This window comes from Emericellopsis atlantica (assembly GCF_019669845.1).
Source record: "Emericellopsis atlantica unplaced genomic scaffold F5Z01scaffold_20, whole genome shotgun sequence".
Lineage (NCBI taxonomy): Eukaryota > Fungi > Ascomycota > Sordariomycetes > Hypocreales > Bionectriaceae > Emericellopsis > Emericellopsis atlantica.
In genome coordinates this window covers 455,227-477,422 of record NW_025764722.1, presented here as the reverse complement: position 1 = coordinate 477,422, position 22,196 = coordinate 455,227, and the positions used below count along the sequence as shown (strand labels likewise).

The 22,196-nt window shown below is 56.1% G+C and overlaps 6 protein-coding genes across 6 annotated transcripts in view; 3 read left to right on the top strand and 3 right to left on the bottom strand.

Annotated features, from left to right (window-relative positions):
- Positions 1–10,080, top strand: part of F5Z01DRAFT_690515 (aerothricin synthetase 1) — a 36,129-nt gene extending 26,049 nt beyond the window's left edge. The window contains exon 4 of the mRNA XM_046266116.1: positions 54–10,080. Coding sequence (XP_046116642.1) covers positions 54–9,929 — 9,876 coding nt within the window. The 3' untranslated portion in view covers positions 9,930–10,080. The remainder of the gene's footprint in view (positions 1–53) is intronic.
- Positions 10,081–10,627: 547 nt separating this feature from the next.
- F5Z01DRAFT_638214 (uncharacterized protein) lies at positions 10,628–12,437 on the top strand (the record flags this gene model as incomplete). The annotated part of the gene is made up of 6 exons (XM_046262351.1): positions 10,628–10,963; positions 10,998–11,468; positions 11,632–11,693; positions 11,809–12,098; positions 12,138–12,359; positions 12,415–12,437. The coding sequence occupies 6 exons, from the start codon at positions 10,628–10,630 to the stop codon at positions 12,435–12,437; spliced, it is 1,404 nt and encodes a 467-aa protein (XP_046116641.1).
- An 856-nt stretch (positions 12,438–13,293) lies between these two features.
- Positions 13,294–14,222, bottom strand: F5Z01DRAFT_223590 (kinase-like domain-containing protein). Its single transcript, XM_046258243.1, has one exon. It carries the CDS (start codon positions 14,128–14,130, stop codon positions 13,333–13,335), a length of 798 nt encoding a protein of 265 aa, XP_046116640.1. The 5' UTR covers positions 14,131–14,222; the 3' UTR covers positions 13,294–13,332.
- A 502-nt stretch (positions 14,223–14,724) lies between these two features.
- Positions 14,725–15,687, top strand: F5Z01DRAFT_625336 (nicotinate-nucleotide diphosphorylase; the record flags this gene model as incomplete). The annotated part of the gene is made up of 2 exons (XM_046261415.1): positions 14,725–15,559; positions 15,611–15,687. The coding sequence occupies 2 exons, from the start codon at positions 14,725–14,727 to the stop codon at positions 15,685–15,687; spliced, it is 912 nt and encodes a 303-aa protein (XP_046116639.1).
- Positions 15,688–15,758: 71 nt separating this feature from the next.
- Positions 15,759–19,756, bottom strand: F5Z01DRAFT_223496 (calcium-translocating P-type ATPase). Its single transcript, XM_046258242.1, has 5 exons — positions 18,434–19,756; positions 17,951–18,381; positions 16,784–17,899; positions 16,520–16,735; positions 15,759–16,471 (listed from the first exon to the last, which is right to left on the bottom strand). The coding sequence occupies exons 1-5, from the start codon at positions 19,488–19,490 to the stop codon at positions 15,830–15,832; spliced, it is 3,462 nt and encodes a 1,153-aa protein (XP_046116638.1). The 5' UTR covers positions 19,491–19,756; the 3' UTR covers positions 15,759–15,829.
- Positions 19,757–20,734: 978 nt separating this feature from the next.
- F5Z01DRAFT_625168 (uncharacterized protein) lies at positions 20,735–22,051 on the bottom strand (the record flags this gene model as incomplete). Its single annotated transcript, XM_046261408.1, has 3 exons — positions 20,735–20,968; positions 21,031–21,842; positions 21,907–22,051. The coding sequence occupies 3 exons, from the start codon at positions 22,049–22,051 to the stop codon at positions 20,735–20,737; spliced, it is 1,191 nt and encodes a 396-aa protein (XP_046116637.1).
- Between the last annotated feature and the right edge of the window lie 145 nt (positions 22,052–22,196).

Sequence of the window (22,196 nt, the reverse complement as noted above, 5' to 3'; positions counted from 1 at the left end):
TGGCTGAATCCCAAATTCGTGGCCTCTGCCATCACTTCAACCAAGCTGTCAAGGAGCTTCTTCCCGAACGGAAGGATCCGCTCAGTGCCGTCAACATCGCCGGCGAGTGGGATGTACAAGAAGCATATCGACTCAACGGAACTGGCCCGGAACTTATCGACTCTTGCTGGCACCACATCTTTGAGCAAAACGCCAGAGAGCAGCCCAACGCTCCCGCTGTCATTGCGTGGGATGGTCAACTGACATACGCCGAACTTGATCAGGCTGCTAATCGTCTGTCTCATCACCTGATGAAGACCTATGACATCAAGAACGACGAACTGATTCACATCTGCTTCGAGAAGTCGGTTTGGTATTTCGTGTCTATACTGGCCGTCAACAAGGCGGGTGCCACTTTCGTGCCTCTTGATCCCTCGCACCCCGAAGCTCGTTTGCAACAGGTTGTCAACCAGACCGGTGCTCGCCTTGGTCTTGCTTCGTCCAAGCAAACCCCCCGCTGCGCCGAGCTCTTACCCAACATTGTTGAGGTCCATGGTGACCTCGACGAGAAGCTCAGGGCTGAAGCTCCCGAGACTGCCAACCGTGGACCAGTCGACAACATCTCACCACGCAACGCTGCCTACATTCTGTTCACATCTGGCAGCACTGGTGTACCCAAGGGCTTCGTGATCGAGCACCGGTCTCTGAGCACGTCGCAGATCAACATGTGGCGCCGACTGCGCATGACCCCGAATGTCCGTATGTTGCAATTTGCTTCATATGTGTTCGACATGTCGATTGGAGAGACGATTCCTTCCTTCCTTTTCGGCGCTTGTGTCTGCGTGCCGTCTGAAGAGACGCGTATGAATGGCTTGGTGGAGTTTATCAACAAGAACCAGATCACTTGGCTCTTCCTCACACCGGCCTTTGCGCGCACCCTTCGCCCTGCCGACATTCCTTCCGTGGAATTCATCATCCTCGCAGGTGAAGCCGTCGGACAAGACATCCTCGATACCTGGTTCGGTAAGATTCGTCTTGTTAACGGTTGGGGTCCGGCTGAGACTACCGTTTGCTCAACGATCCACGAATATGCCACCCCTGACGGCTCTCCGGGAACTATTGGAAAGTCCGTGGGCGGATACACCTGGATTGTCGATCCCGAAGATCCTCACCGCCTGGCACCTATCGGCACCATTGGTGAGGTTATGATTCAAGGACCAACCCTCCTCCGCGAGTATCTCGCCGATCCCGCCAAGACGGCTGCCGCCACCATGGATGTGCTGCCGGCCTGGGCGCCGAACACAGACCATGAGGCTTATAGTCGCTTCTATAAGTCGGGTGACTTGGCCTATTACAACCCTGACGGGACCATGGAGTTCAGCTCACGCAAGGACACGCAGATCAAGATCCGCGGTTTGCGTGTCGAACTCGGTGAGGTCGAGCATCACATTCTCAAGTCATTGACTGGGGTGGTACAAGTCGCTGTGGATGTGCACAAAACAGAAAATGCCACGAACCTTGTGGCCTATTTCTGCTACAACGATGACCCCAGTCAGGCTGATATGGTGGAGGATCTCTTTATGCCCATGACGCCCGACATGCAGAGCCAAATCACGGAGATGGTGGCTGAAATCTCCATCGCCTTGCCGTCATATATGGTGCCGACGCTCTTCGTGCCATGCCACTATATGCCATTCATCACTTCGACCAAGTTGGATCGTAAGAAGCTCAAGGCTGAGATCAGTTCCTTGAGCGCCGAAGCTCTTGGACAGTATTCCCTGTCCGACACCGACAAGAGACCTCCCGAGACGGAGATGGAGGAGAAGATCCAGCAGCTGTGGGCGACAATTCTTAACCGGCCGCTGAATACCATTGGTCGCGATGATAGCTTCCTGCGTATTGGCGGTGATTCGATCTCTGCCATCTACCTTGTCACGGCTGCCCGCGATGCCGGAATCAACCTCACAGTCAAGATCATCTTTGACGACCCCAGGCTTTCAGCGATTGCCTCGAAAGCTGCCCTGATGGAGGCCGACAGCCTTGCAGAAGACATCAAGCCTTTCAACCTTCTCAACCCACAGTTGTACGAAGCCATCTTCGCACAACTGCCTCGCGACCAGTGCGAGCTGAGCGAAGACCAGGTCATCGAAAACGCTCTGCCCTGCACTCCCCTCCAATCCGGACTGATGGCTCTCTCGGCCACCAAACCTCGCTCCTACATTGCCTCTTGGTTCTACAGGCTGCCTGAACACGTGGACCACCAACATGTCAAGGCTGCGTGGGAGCAGACGGTCCGTGTCTGTACCAACCTGCGTACACGCATTGTCCACATGATGGGCGCCCCTATCCAAGTCTTCATCCAGGATGACATTCATTGGGAAGACACCGAGGGCATGAGCTTGGCCGACTGGACGGAAGAAGCCAACCGTACCGAAATGACATTCGGCGACCGTCTCTGTCGCTACGCTCTTCTGCAAGACACCGACGGGCAGTGGTACTTTTCGTTTGTTGCCCACCACGCCATTTACGATGGCTGGTCCATGCGTGTGATCCTCAGCGCATTCGCCGACGCTTACAATGGTTCCAACGACATTGTTCTGCAGCCGTTCGACAAGTTTATCAAGTACATTCTGAGCATGGATCAGACGGCTGCCAGTAACTTCTGGAAGAGCCAACTTCAAGACGCCGAGCGCGCCGTCTGGCCCGCCGCGCCCGCCAAGAATGTCAAGGCCAACACGCGCAACATGCATACTGTTCTTGAGCTCCCGCCAACGGTGGACTCATCCATCACCAAGGCCACGATTGTGCGTGCTGCTTGGGCTTTGGTCCTGGCCAGATACTGCAACGCCAACGACGTCTGCTTTGGTAGTGCCGTCTCCGGCCGCAATGCGCCTGTCCCTGGCATCGGCGAGATGGCCGCCCCTGTCGTCGCTACGGTGCCAATCCGAGTGATTGTGGACAAGGAGCAGACTGTCACCAGCTTCCTACAGGGCATCCAGTCTCAAGCCTCCGAGATGATTGCTTACGAGCAGTTTGGCCCTCAGAACATTGCAAAGCTCGGCCCTGAAATGCAAGAAGCCCTCAACTTCAGCTCGCTGCTGGTCGTGCAGCCTTTCCAGAGCATGTCCAGCATGGGCAGCGAAGCTGACCAGGTGCTGATTCCCGTGGAAACCGATGAGAAGCAGGTGAACGCCAGTCTTGAGAATTACACTGTCTTCCCACTGGTTCTACAGTGCTTTGTTTCGGACGAGGTGGTTGAAGTCAACATCAGCTACGACTCCAACATTGTCTCCGAGATACAGATGACGGGCTTGACAAACCACTTGCAGCAGACTATCAAGGAGCTCCTCACCAAAGTTGACGAGCCGGTCAACAAGATTGACATTTCCAGCCAATGGGATATTGACCAGGCTTACAGCTTCAACGCTGAAGAGCCCGAGATCATTGACTCGACCTTCAACGAAATCTTTGCCAAGCAAGTGGAGGCCAGCCCTGACGCCCTCGCGGTCGAAGCTTGGGATGGCGACCTCACGTACCGTGAGCTTGATCGGGCCACGAACCGCCTCGCGCATTTACTCATCGAGGAGTACGGTGTAAAGCCCCATGACTTTGTCCACGTCTGCTTTGAGAAATCTCTTTGGCATTTTGTGGCGTGTCTCGCTATCAACAAGGCTGGCGCAGCCTTCGTACCATTGGACCCTACGCATCCGCCTCAGCGCCATGCGCAAGTTGTCGAGACTAGCAAGTCCAAGCTTGTGCTCACCTCGGCCCAATACGCTGAGAGGATGGCGCCTTTGCTTGACAACGTCTTGCAAGTCACCCGTGAGCTGAACACGCAGCTCTCCCAAGATGAGTCGAAGAGCGCAAAGGCCCCTGATGTTACGGTTTCCCCAGACGCCGCGATGTACGTCGTCTTCACGTCGGGATCAACAGGTACACCAAAGGGCATTGTCACTGAGCACCGCGCCTGTTGTATCTCACAGGCCGCCCTCGGCAAGCGCCTGCGCATTGGACCACATGTCAGAATTCTCCAATTCGCCGCCTTCGTCTTTGACTTCTCCATCGGCGAGATCATTTGCACCTGGATGAACGGGGCGACTCTGTGTGTTCCCTCGGACGAGATCCGCATGAACAGCTTGGTCGAATACATTGCTGAGAAGGAGATCAACACGCTCTTCTTGACGCCATCAATTGCCAGGACCATCCGTCCAGCAGATGTGCCCAAGGTCGACCTGCTCTGCGTCGGCGGCGAGGCCGTTAGCCGCGACGTCCTTGAGCAGTGGTACGGCCACAGCCGCATTGTCAACGGCTGGGGTCCCACCGAAACCTGTGTCATTGTCTGTACTCACGAGATCGAAAAGGAGGGCCAGTCGCCGCTTACAATCGGACGACCTGTGGGCGGCTACTTGTGGATTGTCGACCCTGAGGACCCGACCAAGTTGGCTCCTGTGGGCACAGCTGGTGAGCTGGTCGTCCAGTCGCCTACGATCATGCGCGAGTACCTCGACGATCCCGAGAAGACTGCTGCTGCGGTCGTCTTCGCGGACGGCCTGCCAGGGTGGGCGCCCAAGAGATCTGACCCCCTATGGTCGAGGTTCTACAAGTCTGGTGACCTCTGCTACTACAACGCCGATGGTACCATCGAGTTCGCATCTCGAAAGGATTCCCAGGTCAAGATCCGAGGCCTGCGCGTGGAATTGGGTGACATTGAGTATCATGTCCGCACCAACCTGCCCCGCGTGGAACAGATCGCTGTCGACGTTTTCAAGACCGACTCTGGCGCCAGCCTTGCTGCCTTCTTCTCTTACACCACCAAGACGGACGCCACGGACACCACCAACGAGATCTTCGACACCTTTACCAACGAGCTCCAGGCTGAGGTTTCCACCATGGTCAACAACCTTAGCAAGTCATTGCCTCCATACATGATTCCGACCTTCTACATCCCTTGTCACTTCATGCCGACGAGCACAGCTGGCAAGCTCGATCGCAAGAAGCTAATCAAGCTCATGGGCAATCTCGATGACAAGCAATTGGCCGCCTACTCGCTTGACGATGCTGAGAAGAGGGCTCCGGAGACCGTCATGGAAATTCGACTTGCCCAGATCTGGGCTACCTTGCTGGGCAAGTCGACCGAGGCCATTGGTCGTGACGACAATTTCTTGCGCATCGGCGGTGACTCTATTGCTGCTATGCAGCTCGTCACCCAAGCTCGTGACGCCGGCATCTCCATCACGGTCAAGGAGGTGTTTGACGACCCCAGCCTCATAGGCATGGCCGCCAATGCGACGGAATTGAAGGAGAGCGCATCATCTGGCCGGCCAAAGCGCTTCAGTCTCCTGACACCTTTCCAGAGACAGGCTATCCAGGGCCAGGGTATCCGCGACCAGTGTGGCCTGTCCCGTGACGATGTCATCGAGGATGCCTATCCCTGCACTGCGCTCCAAAGCAGTCTGATGACCTTGACCATCAAACAACCTGGAGCGTACATCATCAAGCACATATACAAGCTATCCACCCAAGTGGACATCGACCGCTTCAGGAAGGCCTGGAGCAGGACCGTCGAGATGTGCGATGCACTTCGCACCAGGATCGTCGACATTGAGGACTCGTTCGCCCAGGTGGTCATCGAGAACGACGTCCACTGGGAAGAGGTGTCCGACAACATGGATCTTGGCTCTTTCATGGACTACACCAAGACCATCACGATGGACTATGGGTCAAGACTCACCCGCTACGCTATTGTCAAGGATACAGATGGCACCCATTACTTTGTGCAGATCATCCACCACTCGGTGTTTGATGGCTGGAGTCGTGGCCTGCTAATGGCGACGCTTTACAGCAACTACAACGACGAGGAGCCTTCCCCTGTCCAGCCCTACTCTGGATTTATCCGGTACGTCAACGAGATGGATCTCGAGGCCGCCGGCGATTTCTGGAAGCAACAGCTGGAGGGCGCCAAGCCTGCCACATTCCCTCAGCTTCCTGGCCCCGAAGCTGCCAACAAGCCTCGCGCCACCGAACGGGTCACCAAGAGCATCGAGTTTGGACCCTCGCTCAACAAAACGATCACCAAGGCATCCATCCTGCGCGCCGCGTGGGCCTTGGTGCTGGGCCGCTATGGCGAGACCGACGATATCACCTTTGGTGCCACCATCTCTGGTCGCAATGCCCCGGTTCCCGGGCTTGAAATGATGGCTGGACCTGCTATTGCCACGGTCCCCGTCCGTGTGCAGGTGAACCCGGAGCAGACCGTAGCCGACTTCCTCCAGGCCATACAATCACAGGCCATGGATATGACCACCTACGAGCAATTCGGTCTGCCCAAGATCACACGCATCAGCCAGGACGCCAAGGAAGCCTGTGACTTTACCAGCCTGATCACCATCCAGCCTGGTCAGAGCAGCCACTCCAACAGCGCGGCTGACGAGGAGGCACTGCTGACCTTTGACGCCTCCAAGATTGGCGACGCCATGAACGAGTATTTCAACTACCCCCTCGTCGTCGAAGCTGCCCTTCTCGACACCCACGTCGAGCTGGTCTTGACGTTTGACGCAAACCATATGAGCAGGGACAAGCTCACTGCCCTGTCGAATCACTTTGACCACTTTGTCCAGCAGCTTCTGGTCTCGGCCGACGAACCAGTTGGGTCGCTGACAGCTGCTGGTCAATGGGATCTCGAGCAAATCACCAAGTGGAACGATTATGTCCCCGAGGCCGTCGACTCTACCCTGCCTGATCTGATCAGCGAGCAAGCCAAGATTGCGCCCGACCACGAGGCTCTCTACTCTTCTGCGCTGTCTCTCACATTTGGCCAGCTGGACGCTCTGTCCACCCAGCTGGCTGATCATCTCGCTGAACTGGGCGTGAAGCCCGAGACGCTTGTTCCCTTCTGCATGGAGAAGTCGCCCTGGGCCATTGTCGCCATGGTCGGCATCATGAAGGCCGGCGGTGTCTTCATCCCTCTTGACCCTGAGCACCCTGTCAGCCGCAGGCAGGGTCTCATCAACCAGGTTGGTGCCGAATACCTGGTTGTTTCCCCCTCGACTCGCGCTTCGTGCGACGGCTTGGCTCCCCATGTGATCGAGCTGTCGGCTGCTCTGCTGGAGGGACTGTCGCAGCCCACTCAGCAACGCTTCAAGCCTGAGCCTACCAACGGTGCCTATGTCCTCTTCACTTCTGGCTCCACGGGTACACCCAAGGGTGTTCTCGTGGCCCACAAGGGCATCGCCAGCTCCATTGCTGGCCAACGCAAGATGTTTGACTTTAGCGGCTACAGGCCACGCTTCCTACAGTTCGCCAGCTTCATCTTCGATGGTAGCATCTTTGAGATCTTCACCACCCTCACGGCTGGTGGCACAGTCTGCTTGCCAACGGACAGCGAGCGCATGCAGCACACTGCTGGCTTCATGGAGCGCGCCCGCGTCGACTGCGCCATTCTCACACCATCCTTTGCCCGAACTGTCCGTCCTTCCGATGTCCCCACCCTCGAGAAGCTCATGGTGGCCGGAGAGGCGCCCGGCAAGGATACAATGGAGACGTGGTTCGGTCGTGTGAAGCTCATCAACGGATACGGTCCCTCGGAGACTTGTATCTGCTGTGCAGCTCATACCTATGAGAGCGCGGATACACCTCCCACGACGATTGGTCGTGGTGTAGCCCATGTCAACTGGATCGTGGAACCGGACAACCACAACAAGCTCACCCCCATGGGCTGCATCGGTGAACTCCTGGTCCAGGGACACGCTCTTGCGCGCGGTTACATCAATGATCCCGAAAAGACAGCCGCCGCGTTTGTCACGGACGTCGACTGGATGCCGGCTGCCTTGGCAGGCAAGTTGCCGCAAACTTTCTATAGAACTGGTGATTTGGTGCGGTACAACTCGGACGGTACACTGGAGTACCATGGCCGTCGGGACACGCAGGTCAAGGTGCGTGGTCAGCGTATGGAATTGGGTGAGGTCGAGGACAGGATCAAGAAGGTCTCGGATGCTATTGAGCACGTTGCCGGGCTGGTTATTCGCCACAACAACCGTCAGACCTTGATTGCAGTGGTCACCTTCAAGGAGGCCAAAGCATCGTCTGACGACAGCTCTCGCTTCCTCCCGATGGATGACGAGATGAAAAATTTCCTCTCTGAGCTCACAGAGGCTCTTCGCAACTCGCTGCCTGGATATATGGTTCCGGCCATGCTCCTACCGATCAAGCAGATGCCTTTCTTCGGCGCTTCCATGAAGCTGGACCGCAAGACACTTCAAGGTATCGCCGACGGACTGACTCAGGACGAGCTGGCAACATTCTCTTCGGCTAGTCACGTCAAGACACAGCCCACTACCGAGGCGGAGTTCAAACTGCGCGAGCTCTTTGCTCGCATTCTGGACATGAGCCCCGAAGAGATTGGCAAACACGATCAATTCCTGCAGATTGGCGGTGACTCCATTCTGGCTATTCAACTATCGTCCCTTGCGCAACAAAACGGCATGGGCCTCACGGTGTCCCAGATCTTCAAGGACTCCCGGCTGTCTGCCCTCGCCGAGGGCTCGTCGAGCGACAACAACTACGGCAGCTACCCCACAGAGCCATTCGAGCTGATGCCAGACAACAGCGTGCTCGATGTCATCCGTCGCGAGTGCAACCTCCCCGATGACGCGCAATTCGACGATGTCTACCCTGCCACCAGTGTCCAAGAGGCCTTTATGGTCGGCTCCAAGAAGATCCCTGGTACGCTCCTGGCCACTCGTCTTTGGCGCCTGGGTTCTCACGTGGACATTCCCGCCTTCAAGGCCGCGTGGGAGCAACTGTTCCAGTACTTCCCCAACATGCGCACTCGCTATGTGATGCACACGACAGGCGAGACGATTGGTGCTGTGCTTCAGGAGGACCTGACCTGGGAAGACACGACTGGCTTCAGCGTCCACTCGTACATGGACTACGCGGCGTGCAACATGAAGATGTGCTGCGGCACCAGCCTGTCGCGCAATGCCATCATCGAGGAGGACGGCGAATACTTCTTCGCTTGGTTCCAGCACCACGCCATTCTGGACGGATGGACCATGGGTCTCGTCATTGATAACCTCTTCTCCGCCTACCACGGCATGGAGATGCGCCCGCTCAAGAACATTGCCAGCTTCGTCAAGTACTGCAAGTCACTGGACGAAGAGGCCATGGCCGACTACTGGCGCAACGAGCTCTCTGGCTGCCAGCGAACCACATTCCCACCAGAGCGAACCCCAACCACACGCCTCCGTCACGTCACTAAGCACCACCCCAACATCATCAGGCTGCCGGGCGCTTTCAAGAACTACGACATCACGTCCAGCACGATCATGACGGTGGCCTGCGCTGCCATGCTTGCCCACTTTAGCAAGCAGGATGATGTGACCACCATGACTGTGTCGTCCGGTCGCCACGCCCCCGTCGAGGGCCTCGAGAAGATCCCCGGTTGTATCACAGCGCGCATGCCACTGCGCGTGCGCTTTGACCACAATCAGACAGTCCAAGAGCTCCTCGAGAAGATCCAAGATGACGCCGCCGATCGTGTCGCGTACGAGCAGTACGGCGTGCAGAACATGTCCAAGCTCGGCCCAGAGATTGCCAATGCCATCAACGACACGACGAGCGTCTTCTCGATGCAGCCCTGGCATCAAAAGACGGCTGCCAAGGAGGGCCTCGAGGTGGACGAGGAAGACGAGGCCGATATCAAGCCGCTCCTCCAGACGGCGCATGACAAGTACTCGCTCGCCGAGACGTCGGACGGCTTCTTCACGCAGTCGCTCATTGTGCAGTGCTGGACGGCCGAGGAGGACATTGACATTGAGACGTACTGGAACTCGGAGGTTCTCACGGATCTGCAGGCCGTCGCCGCCAATGATTACATTGGCAAGGTGGCGTGTGCGTTTGTCGAGAACATGGATAGGCCTGTTCTTGAGGTGCTGCGGAAGATGGGTTAGGCTTGCTTTTTTTTTCTTTTTTTCTGCTTTTCTTTCTTTTGTTATTGTTTCCATTATGGATTATGCTTCGTTAAATGATTAATATTTTCTGTTTGAATCTTTATTTACGCGCGAGTCTGCTTGGTTGTGACTTGAGACTTGAACATGTGGCTTGTTCTGGAGGCCGTGTCAGGATATAACCCAGGGTCTTAATTGAGCCCCCAGGTATCAATTTCGCAATTGATTTACTCTCTCACCATGATCTTCTTACTTGTTCACATATTACCGCATTGGTCAATTATGCCTTGTTGTGAGTTTCGTGAGCTGGAAGTTGAACTACGACCGTCTCTAGCGCAGTCGATAGCTGCTTCTGAGCTACAAGGTTATATGGTGATGAATACGACCTCTTGCCTCCTAAACGCCAAATGCAGCATCGCTTCATACGTGTACGCAACACTGCCTGTGGCAAGATGGCGACTGAAGGCCGGATAACCGCTTATCGGTCATCGGCAAGCAGTCCTCAGCTTGTGGACAAATTTCAATCGTGTCGTAATCTCACGATAAATCTTCGACTCCACTTACCGTCTTCTAAGACTAGTTACCTACCCCCTGAATCTTGACCCTCCAAACCTCCCCGGGAAGTGAGCTCCCCAGTTTCCTATCGCTCACCCGCAAAATCACTTTTTGCCTGGGATGTTGAGAGCGGCAATACCTCCCCAATGGCGGCCCCCGAAAGCAAACCCGCGATGGACGTGGGCATCTACAACGTTGCATGGCTTGCACCCCGCCAGATCGAGGCACTAGCTGCTTACTACATGCTAGACGAGCTTCACAGGCATCGGCAGCCACTATGCGACGAGTTCTCATACATTGGCGGGAGTATGGCGGGGCACAACGTCGTCGTAGTGAGCTTGCGCGGCGATACGCCGCCCAGGTCCGGCTCTGCGGCCGCCATGGCCTATCGAGTCAAGAGGACGTTTCCAAACTTGCAGTCCGGGTTCCTCGTTGGACTGGCAGCTGGTATTCCACGACGTCCGCCACGGCCCAACGACAATGTTGAGGGATGGCTATACACGTACTCTGCAACAGACGGCTGCTCCTATCCGGTCGGTATTTAGTTCCTTTCGCCTCATGAGGGAAGAAGCATTGGCACAAATGTTGCATAACTTCCGGCGTATCGAGGACTGCTGGCATGACGACGGCACGTTCGCCCATCCCAGTCATACGGAAGATCAACGGTACGGGTGGGCTGGAGACCAGACGGCGCCTGCGCAATTATCTTCAAACCCTCCAGAACAACAGTCCCGAGTGTTCTATGGAACCATTGGCTCGGGGAGCGAGTATATTCGCGACTCTGTTACCAGGAACATGATGAGGGACGAACATGGTGTCATCGCATTCGAGATGGAGGCAGCTGGCGTTCTCGCCCAACTGAATGTTGCGGTCATCAGTGGATTCTGTGACTTCGAGGGGATTCGCAGGAGCAAAGTCTTTCAGCCGTACGCGGCGGCCATGGCTGCGTCATATGCCAGGCTTGTCTTGTCTCAACTGGATGCCAACGTATATATTCCTCATCCACGTACAAGCTTGGCCTCTCCCAGTCCGCGCTATAGGGAAAAGTGTCACACTCCAAGTTACAATCATACCGTTTCCTCGCAACCCAAATCTTGTGGAACGCCAGGACTATAGGAAACTCTGTTGTCTCCTACCTCTCAACTCGCAGGTGCACCAGGAAGCAGCGCTACAGGGCCTGCCAGGCACTGGGAAAAGGCAGTTGGCTTTGGAGTACGCTTACCGGTGTTGCGAAGATCCGACGTACTCGGTCTACTGGATCCAGGGCCACTCAGTCCCTTCACTGAAGACAAGCTACGCAAATTGGCACAGTGCTCGGTCTGGGCAGAGGAAATGACCGAACTGCCATGCTGAGGAATGTCTGCCAGGCTATTGAGAAACAACGTCGCTGGCTTGTGGTTGTTGATAATGCCGACGATTTTCACATGTCTGGCCTAGAAGGACGCCGCGAGCCCATGATGGCGAACCTGTACGGTTTTTTGCCAAGAAGTTCAACGAGCACAACTATTTGGCTGACGCACGACTTGGCTGTCTCAAGGTTGTTGGTTGGTCCTGGCCGGACCCTGAAGATAACGAACATGACTACAGAAGATGCCGCGAAGATGGTGGAGAAGCTCTGTAAGTCACAGAGACCGTCACCACTGCAGATATCCCAAGCAATCACTCGCACGTGGGGGACTGGGACAACCCTGTCGGAGCAGACACAAAGAATGTCAAGTATGACGGCTGCTGCGTTTTGGCAAGTTCAGGGGGCCCCAGAAGGCGACATTTACCGTCCTTTGCACGAGGATACCTCCAATAGTCACTTGCAATCCCTCAACGAAGCCATCTCCAGACTCGGGCGCCATGATGATTTCGCTGTCGAAATACTCTTCATGTGTACGGTGCTGCGAGCCCAGAGCATACCACATTCACTGCTACTCGACATGTTCAGTCTCGCACGGTCCCTCACTGTGAAGTGTTGGCGATTGCCAAAGCCGAAGTGTCCCGGAGGTCGTCATTGCAGGTGGCGGTGACTTTCCAAAGTCTGCTGTGTGTGACCCTTTACCGATCGGAAGGCTCAATGTGGAGGCGAGTCTGGACAAGGCGTTGACGTTGTTCAAAGATTTCTCTTACATACTTAACCATGAGCAGCGAGGGTGACGAAAGGTACTATACCGTACAATAGCAGGTCCATGACGCTGCGAGATGGGCGCTTTTGACGCAGCACGAAAACACACATCTACAATCCATGCTGCACAGTGTTGCGCTTCATTCGATACGACGACACTTGCCCTCCGACGAACCCTTTGACCGCAATGATGAGCACCTTCTGGACCATGCGCTGTATGCATGTGAGTCTGCCAGGTCGAGACACTCCAAAATCACAGCGGCGGAGTTGCTGCTCCAAGTCTCGGGTCATTTTTGGGGATATAGGGAATTTCAGGCAGGAATCTCAAGCGGACGACAAGCGTTTGCTGTTGCTGACAGAAATTCACGGACATCAAAACGCGCAGGCGATCCGTGCACAGGAGGCCCTTTCCAGATACAAAAACAAAGAGCAAATGCGGCAAGCCGTTGCTGCAGTAATCAAAGCCGACGAGGGCGTTGTGCGTTACCGAGGACGAGTAACCATTGGCGACACCGACAAGTTTCGAATCTGACAAGTGGACGCCATTTACATCAACTTGACAGCGCAGGCAGACTGAGCGCTTGGTTTCCCATTCGACACTCGTCACCCGTACGCAGGGCCAGATGCGCTTTCCAGCCCAATCGAATGCGGCAGCTTTGGTGAAGATGAGTCGCGACTCTGCAGGGCAGACAACCCGCCCAAGTGTTTACGTTAGGAAAATGCATAGCACAGCTACTGTACTCAATCCTCAAATGTTGGGTGACTTAGCCACGTACGCAACTTGGTCAGAGCTGAAGTATCATGTCGGGTCTCCGACGTGGTATAGTCCTTCATCTCGCCATCAATCCAGCCTTTTGTACCACGGCTAGTCGAGAGCGCCTCTCCAACCCTACGAGCCGAGCCAAAATCGATGAGAATGGGTCTCTTGTCCTCTGCCACGAGTATGTTTGTTGGGTTGATGTCATTATGGGCCCAGCTAAGCGAGTGTAGGTGATGAATGGCGGACTCCAGTGCTTCCATAAACAGATCCTCATCGTGTATGATGTAGCCGCTCTTTAAGTAGCTCTCCAGATCGTGGACATGTCGGTCAAGCACGAGTCCTGTGATATAGCCCCGTCGCACATGGCAGCCGTGGTATCCCACGATATTTGGGTGAGGATGGCTCCTCAGTATTTCCATTGCTTCTACCTCTTCGGCCAAACTCTTCTGGAGGAGATGGGTTACTTTGTGCTCCCGAAAGACGTCGTATAGTGCTAGCTTGGGCCGCTTGATGAAAATTTTTGATGGGAGCTCCTGGGGAGCCTTGGTGAGAGTGAAGTCTTCTGGCCACTGGGGGAGAATTTCCTCGTCAGGAATACGGGCAAGGGCATCGGTGACCTGCTGAAATGATATGTCGGTCTTTGGTCTGTTAATTTGGCCGTAGTATATCATGTCATCTTCCATGGTTGCGAACATGGTATATTTGAAGTCTCCGGTGTCCTCATCGGTTTCTTCAGACACCCAGAGCAGGCCCTCCCAGCTGGTCACCTGTGGCGCCATGGCGCTGGGGTAGTGAAGAATCGTGTCCTGGTTGGACAGCTCCTGAGTAATTCGAGTCGCGTTCGTTCCGGCTACCGAGTGTCAATGAACATGAAGTTGAGTCCGCCTACGCGCTTGTTGATGGTGAAAAGGGGACGGTCACAGGATTGGTCAGATCCTATAATGTGCGGGGCTTTTCTGGTTCCTTAGCAGAGAAGGGATGTCAAGTAGTCATTGGTCAGAGTGGTGCTGGCTGGACCCACTCGCTTCTGGCTACCCGCGACTAGGGCGACTGTGAGTCTCTGCATTTCTTCACATTCAAGTATGAACTTGACGATTAAATAACCAACTTGCGTAATTAAATGAGATATTTACAATTATAATGACATACCATAAAGTAAAATAGCTTCTGTTTCTTGGTATGGTCGTGCCACGTGAAAAGCCAGACCAGAGGACGCTGCCGAGTCGCCGACTCTATCCGAATGTTGCCTCTGGAACTTACCCGCTCGTTTTTATCCGACGCTACGCTCCGTACTAGACATAGACATCACTACCTTTGGCTCACTTGTGCGTCACTTTTCCAAACCTTCTGCTTCGGCTCACAAGAACAGCACAATGTCCGGCCAAACCATTGACGTGCCCCTCGAGCGGGGCATCCCAGCCCACCTCCTCCCTCCCAGCTGGAAAACATCTGTGACCGCGTGGCTAGCCGAGGACACACCCTCATTCGACTACGGTGGCTTCGTCGTCGGGGACGCACCGCGCGAAGCCACGCTCTGGGGCAAGTCAGCCGGGATCATCGCCGGGCGGCCCTTCTTCGACGAGGTCTTTACACAGTGCGGTTGCACCGTGGAGTGGTACGCGGAGGAAGGCGCCCAGCTTGATCTCAGCAGCCATGGGAAGAAGCAGAAAGTCGCCACGGTCCGAGGACCCGTGCGAGGCATCCTCCTTGGCGAGCGCGTCGCGCTCAACACTCTCGCGCGATGCTCGGGGATCGCCTCGCAGAGCAAACTCCTCGTCGACAAGCTGCGGGAGGCGGGCTACGAGGGCATCCTGGCCGGCACGCGCAAGACGACACCCGGCTTCCGCCTGGTCGAAAAATACGGCATGCTTGTCGGCGGTGCGGACGCGCACAGGATGGATCTGAGCACCATGGTCATGCTCAAGGACAACCACGTCTGGAGCCGGGGGAGCATCACCGATGCCGTCCGTGCCGCCAAGGCGGTCGCCGGCTTCAGCGTCAAGATTGAGGTCGAGGTGCAGAGCGAGGACGAGGCGGACGAGGCTATCGCTGCGGGCGCGGACGTTGTCATGCTGGACAATTTTACGGGCGACGGTGTCAAGGTCGCTGCCAAGAGTTTGAGGCAGAAGTGGCAGGGAAAGAAAAGCTTCCTGCTCGAGGTGTCGGGCGGCTTGAGGGAGGACAATGTGGGCGCCTACGTCTGCCATGGTAAGGCTTCCACTTTTTTTTGTGTTGGGTGTGATGCTAACATGTTTCCAGATATCGACATCATCTCAACGAGCGCGATTCATCAAGGCGTTGGCTATGTAGACTTTTCTCTCAAGATTGAGCACTGAGTGCTGCTGGAATGTAAGAGTAATCGTGCATAATGGACTCATGTCACCGGACAAATGATCGTGAAACATGACAAATGGCTCTACTGGGGTATCTCGTAAACTTAAACGGAAGAACGCTCACAAAAACAAAATGCAGGGCACACTACTCCGCAGCCGTTATCTGTACAATAGGCGCTTCCATCGGAGCAGGGGCCTGATCAGAGGCCTGATCAGAGGCCTCCTCCTCATCCTCATCCTCGCTCTCCCTCTGCTTGTTCTTCTTGGACATCCGCTGGAACAGCCGTCCAAACGGGGACCACATGGCCCTGAACATCTTCCCCAGGAAACGGTAGGCGACCACGACGGGGTATCCGACAATCCTCACAATCGTGGCGAACCACGTGTCGGGAAACAGTCGCACGAGCACGGCCCACGGCCAACTGAAGAGAGCAAGGATAATCGAGATGGCCCACTGCGTGCCGTCCAGACCGTTCTCGTGAATCTCAAAGGCACGACCACCCACAAAGATGATGAGGACCTGCAGGCCGACCATGAGGATATTGATGCCGATGAAAAAGTAGTTCCGGTGGACCCCCTCAAAGATATTGAACTTGTTGTCCAGACGGCGGTTATTGAACTCGTTGAAGATCTGCATCCACACAAACGTATTGAAGATGACGGTGTTGAGCTGGAGCCTCTGGTCGGCATCGCTCATGTCGTAGTTGAGGATGCTGGCACCGGCAAAGTACAGGACGAGCGTGACGGTGAGCTGGAAGATGGCCTGGCCGATGATCATCTTCCACATCTGGGTGCGTTAATATGATATTTTCCATTGTAGTACAAGTCCACGTACATTGTTCGTGATCAAGGGCTTGTCCTTCCCTTGCGGCTGTCGGTCGAGGATCTTTTCCGTGGGCGGATCCGTGGCCAGAGCCAATGCAGCAAACGTGTCCATGATGAGGTTGATCCAGAGCAGCTGGACAGCATTGAGCACAGACTCCATCCTGGGCGACTCGACGGCCGAGATGAAGGCGAGCAGGACGGCCGTGATATTGACCGTGATTTGGAACTACACACCGGTTAGAAACATCACAATAAAACTGCCAAAGTCACGTACCTGGAGGAACTTTTGGACGGCGTCGTTGACGGCGCGTCCCCACTTCAACGCGGTGATGATGGACGCAAAGTTATCATCCATCAGGACAATCGAGGATGCCTCCTTGGCAACCTCTGTACCCGAGATGCCCATTGAAAAGCCCACGTCCGCGGCCTTGAGCGCTGGCGCATCGTTGGTCCCGTCGCCAGTCACAGCAACAGTCTCGCCCAGCTTCTTCAGCCTCGTCACGAGAATCCTCTTATCCTCGGGCGAGGACCTGGCGAGAACCTGCAGCTTGGGCAGGGTGGCATCCATCTGCTCCTCCGAAAGCGCCCTGAAGACGGGGCCCTCCATGACAATGCCGCCCTCGTGGAAGATGCCACACTCTGTCGCGATGGCACGCGCCGTGGTGATATTGTCACCGGTGACCATGCGCACGACCACGCCCGCATTCTGCGCCTTGCGGACGGCTTCGGGCACGCCTGGGCGCACGGGATCCTGGATGCCGACGACGCCAAGGAAGATTAGGTCCTCAAGCAGGGATGCAAACTCGACAGAGCCCGTCTCTGTCAGACGCGCCGTCTTGGGGGGCCACTGCTCATAGTCGCGGTACACGAGACCAATCGTGCGCAGCGACTTGGCGGCATAGCCCTCAATCTTGGCGTTGAGCGAGTCCTTGTCGCTCAACGTCAGGTCCTCCTCCTGCAGAGTCTCAAAGTTCGCCTTGGACGAGCAGTATCTTAGGAGAATCTCCGAGGCACCCTTGACGAGGAGTCGGTACCCTCTGCCCTGGCGAAGCTTGATGACGGCGCCCATGCACTTCTTGCTCGAATCAAAGGGCATCATCTGGACGACCTCTTCGTTGTTGCGGACTTGCCCGAGGGCCGCGAGACCGAGATGGTCTTTGGCCAGTTGGAGCAGCGCCGTCTCCGTCTTGGAGCCGATAAAGGTGACGACGCCCTCCTGCTCGCCCTCGAACGCTGTGGCGTTGATGGCAACCGACTGGATCAACAGGTCCTTGGTGGCCTCGGGTATGTCTCTGGCCCAGGAGACGATACTCTCGTCCTTACCAGCGTCGGCTGCCGAGAAGCTCGTTGATCCAAATGTGCCAGCCACAACGGTCATTTTGTTGGTTGTCTAGGCTTATCAGTGTCTGTTTCTTGCGTCGAACAAGGGAGAAACTCTTACCAGAGTGCCTGTCTTGTCGGAGCAGATTGTAGTCGCATTCCCCATAGTCTCACAGGCGCGGAGCACACGGACCAAGTTCTTCTCTTTCAACATCCTCTTGGTCGCAAAGGCCAACGCCAGGGTCACGGCCAGCGGTAGACCCTCGGGGACGGCGACCACGATGATGGTTATGGCCACAATGAGAATGTCCATGAAGCTGGATGCCTTCTCCGCCGGGGATCTGGAGTCGCCCGGCAACGAGGCACCAAAGCGGATGAGGAGGATGACAAACAGCAGGCCAGCCGCGGCGCTGCCCAGGTAGCCGATAGCCAAGGCGAGCTTACCGAGCTTCTTCTGGAGTGGCGTCTGGTCAATCTCGGTGCGGACCGACATCATGATCTTGCCGAAGCTGCTGTTGACGCCAACCGAGGTGCACACAAACGTGCCCATTCCTGTGAAGGCCTGTTAGTTTGGAGATTGTAGTCTCAGAGCTTCTTAACTCACCCTCTAGTACTTTGGCACCCGATATGATAAACGGGTCCAGGCCGTAGCCACTATGACCCTCGTTCAGAGCCTTCATGACAGCCTCGCCGCCCGTCTTCTTAAGGGCGTCCGACTCGCCCGTCGCGGACGACTCGTCACATTTAATCTCATGCCCTTCAATGAGGACGCCATCGACGGGCACGAGATCGCCGGGCTCGAGATGGATCACGTCACCCACGAGCACGTCGTTGACGCTGATCATTTCTGACCGCCCCGATCGGATGACCTTGATCTCCCGCTCGTCCTTTTTGGCGTTGAGCTTCACAAACGCACGCTCCTTTTGCCAGTCGTTAAACGAGCCGACGCCGACGACAATGACAATCGCGACGACAATGGCTACGCCCTCCACCCAGTCGAGCGAAGGGGGGGCGCCCTCCGGGTGGTCGACGCCTAGGGTTTCGTACAGACCGAGCGCCAGCGAGATGACCGCGGCAATGGTCAACACGATGAGTACCATGTCGTTGTAGGCAGCCCACATGAGTTTCCAGAACGGTGTTGCCTTTTTGGGCGGCAGGGTGTTGCGGTCAAAGACCCGTATACGGTCCGCAAAGGTCTCATTTGATGTGTTCCCCCCATGATCGGTCTTCTTGGGAGGGACAGACTCTGAGGAGTGCACGGCCTGCTCAAAGGTGACTGTGGTGGTGGCGCCCTTTTCATCCACGCTCAAGCCGCTGGTTAGGTCTGTCTGCAGACCTTTCTCGAGCCCTCGGAGACCGCCGAGCGCGTGAAGAGCCGATAATGATTTGGGGTTGAGGAGCTTGTTCAGCTGTCCCGGTGAGAAGGCGTATGGGTTGTTGTCGACCGCAAAGTCGGCTTCTGTGCCTGGGTCTGGCCGCAGGGCCACGTCCGGGTCGTCGAAGCAGGTCGAGCTCGACGACATGCCACCCGGAGACGCCAACGTCCCCGAGGTGGAGGAGGGCGTGAGGAGGCGGCCTTTGGTGGTGGTGGAGGAGGAGGAGGGGCGGCGACATGATGTGTCCAGCGTGAGCTGGGGAGGTGCCAATGAATCGCCCGCCATGATAGCAGCTCAGCGATGGCTGAAACTTCTGAAGCTGGATGGGCAAGGGATCGAGGCAGGTCGAGGTAGATGGAGATGGCAAGCTGGTGGTGTGTCGAGTCGCCGACGGACGACGTACTATAGTCGGGGTCCGGTGGTGGTGGTGGCTATGCATAAAGTGTAATAAACCTCAAGCGTCCAGACCATCAAGTCACAGCCTGCGCGACGCTCGAACCGGGTTCTCTTAAGGAAGCACAAGGCAGAATACCGGACATGTGCAAGACAGTGAGTGAGTGTGTGTAGGCGGAGGTCATGCTTGAGTTCAGGCTTGAGTCCCGACTCCTGCTGAGAGCTGGGTCATTAATGAACTGCACTGCCCAATCTTACGCAACAGCATCAGATGGAGCAGCAGAGAATCAGACATCGAATCAGTCGTCGGTGCTTCGCCCATCTTTCCGGCAGTGGCGGCTTGTGGGGGGGCGAATCATCCAAGGCGGAGGTTTGTGGTGGCCACATGAAAAGGAGGCAGTGCAAAAGAAGCGTCAAACGTTGCGATGTGGCCACGTGACCGGGCGGCAGCCTCCGCGAGCCATCGTGAGATGTGTAGCACATGTATAAAGAAAGCTCTAGGCCCGTCTGAAAAAATCATTGCGTACGTGTTTTCAGCTCATGACGATGGCACTGCCCTTTCTCTTGTGCTGATTCGAGTCACGTTGAGACAAAGGACGAGGCGCACCGGAGTAGCGCATCTCGATGGTGATGGCAGTGCTGGCTCGAAAGTGCGGGTTGCGAAAGTTCCCGACAGAGTTCCCGGCAGAAAGGGATATCTGCGTGCACTTTGTGCGATACTACATGCAATTTCTTACATCCGTGGTAAGAGATACTGATCTCATCGTCTGCATACATGTACATATCATGTCGAGACATTCTGTACGGTTCCATCTGTAGGGTAGTCATGAACTTGACGAAGTGAACAACATTGAAGACTTATCAAAGTCAACATGAGTCTCGTCATAGCGGAACACGTGTCTTTTGTGATTAATTCAATCAATGCACTGCCCCAACTGGCAATAATACGGTCATCGCAAGTGCAAGACTTTGCTCACATGCTTTTCCCGCATCCAGGCTCCAGCTCAGCGCCACGCAATACATAGGGGCTGTTCTGAACATGAACTTCTGGGTCCTGACCGACGACATCAGCCAGTCAGCCCGCCCAGAGTACGTAGTACATTTCATAATACAGTGTCTCAATGACAAGACAGCCCTCACAGCTGGAATACACCAAAGTCCGTGATCCTCCCCTGCTCCGCAAACCTCGCGGCATGCATGTCCACCGTCGCACGCGCCTCCTCCACCGCCCGCAGAGCAAAGCTCCTCTCCTCGAGGGGCAGGGCAAACTCCACCACGAAGCGTAGCATCCAGTTGTCAAACTCGTGCGTGGGATGGTTCCTGGCGCTCGCTAGCAGGCACATTTCTTGGAAGGAAGTCAGGCGATGGATCTAGCGGAGACGAGTCAGCAAAAGGAGAGTACAGCATCCACTACACGCTGAGAGAACCCTACCATCTGTGCGATGAGTTCCGGCCAGTACTGCTGAAAGTCGACGAGGACCTCAAAGTTGGAGTTGAGGGCGCCGCGCGCCGACGCCACCTCCCACTCGTCCCCAAAGAGCAGCGTGTGCAGCAGGACCGACGACGACACGACGGTCATGTGGCTCGCGGTCGGGAAGACGGCCTCGCAGCCTGCGTGGTCGCGGCTCATCTTGACGAGGTAGCTGTAGGCCCCGGCGCACTGCTTGCAGCGCTGCACGTAGGTCTGCACGGTCGGGGCCTGCGGCTGCTGGTGGGCCAGGTACTGGAAGTAGAGGAGCAGCGAGTAGTAGTTGTACGCCAGATGCAGAGACACAAAAGGTCCGCCCGTGCCCCTCTGGCGATGGAGGTGGAAGTTCTCGTCGGTCATCTTGTCCCCCGAAGGCACCATGTCCTCCCAGGCCGCCAGCCTCCCGGCAATGTCCATGACAGTCGCCTCCCGCTCGTGGCTAGGCATGTTACCCTGAGCGCAGCGTCTGTTTAGATCCAGCACGGGACCAAACAGCTGATGCAGGCCAACCATGTGCGCCCAGAGGCCTGGTTTCCACGGTACGGAGAGCGCCATGTCGGTGGGATCCAGAGCGTGGAAGATGTCCTCGTCCATAGGGAGCTCGATGCTCTTTTGAAAGTCCTCGAGCTGCCGCGAGAGACGCAGACCAGAGGAGAACCACCGGTCGGCGGCAAAGAGAGTCCACCACACGCGACGCTTCATCTCGCGCTCCGCAATGGGGCTCTCCGTGTCGGGCGCAGAGAGGTCCATGATCTCGGCCATGCCAAGGGCGATGCCTGATATTAAGTTATGAGTACACTTGTAGCAAGGGACGGGGATGGCTGCATCCTTGACACTTACGGAAAAAGAGAGCCCCAGAGGACCTGTTGCAATCCCATTCGCACAGGTTGGCGATGATACAGCACGTCTGCACATTCTCGAGCGTGATGTTCTCCAGATCAGCCTGCAGCAGCCGCTTCGCCTCCTTCGCCAGCGGCCCATGCATCTCGCGAAGAGCCACGTCGTCGGACACCCGGCATCCCATGCTGCAGATGGCCAGGACCATGGCTCGGCTACAGGTCCCCTGGCGCACGCGCTCTTGCAGGGTCCGCGGATGGAACAAGCTATGCGGGCGATGATGGATCTTCTGC

Bases quoted from the DNA above. Each gene is read 5' to 3' on its own strand.
- F5Z01DRAFT_223590 (XM_046258243.1), bottom strand. From the start codon at position 14,130: ATGGCGCCACAGGTGACCAGCTGGGAGGGCCTGCTCTGGGTGTCTGAA.
- F5Z01DRAFT_223496 (XM_046258242.1), bottom strand. From the start codon at position 19,490: ATGGCGGGCGATTCATTGGCACCTCCCCAGCTCACGCTGGACACATCA. The intron at 17,900-17,950 runs GTAAGAGTTTCT...TGATAAGCCTAG, and splicing joins CCGACAAGACAGGCACTCTG to ACAACCAACAAAATGACCGT. The intron at 16,736-16,783 runs GTACGTGACTTT...ACCGGTGTGTAG, and splicing joins CCGTCCAAAAGTTCCTCCAG to TTCCAAATCACGGTCAATAT.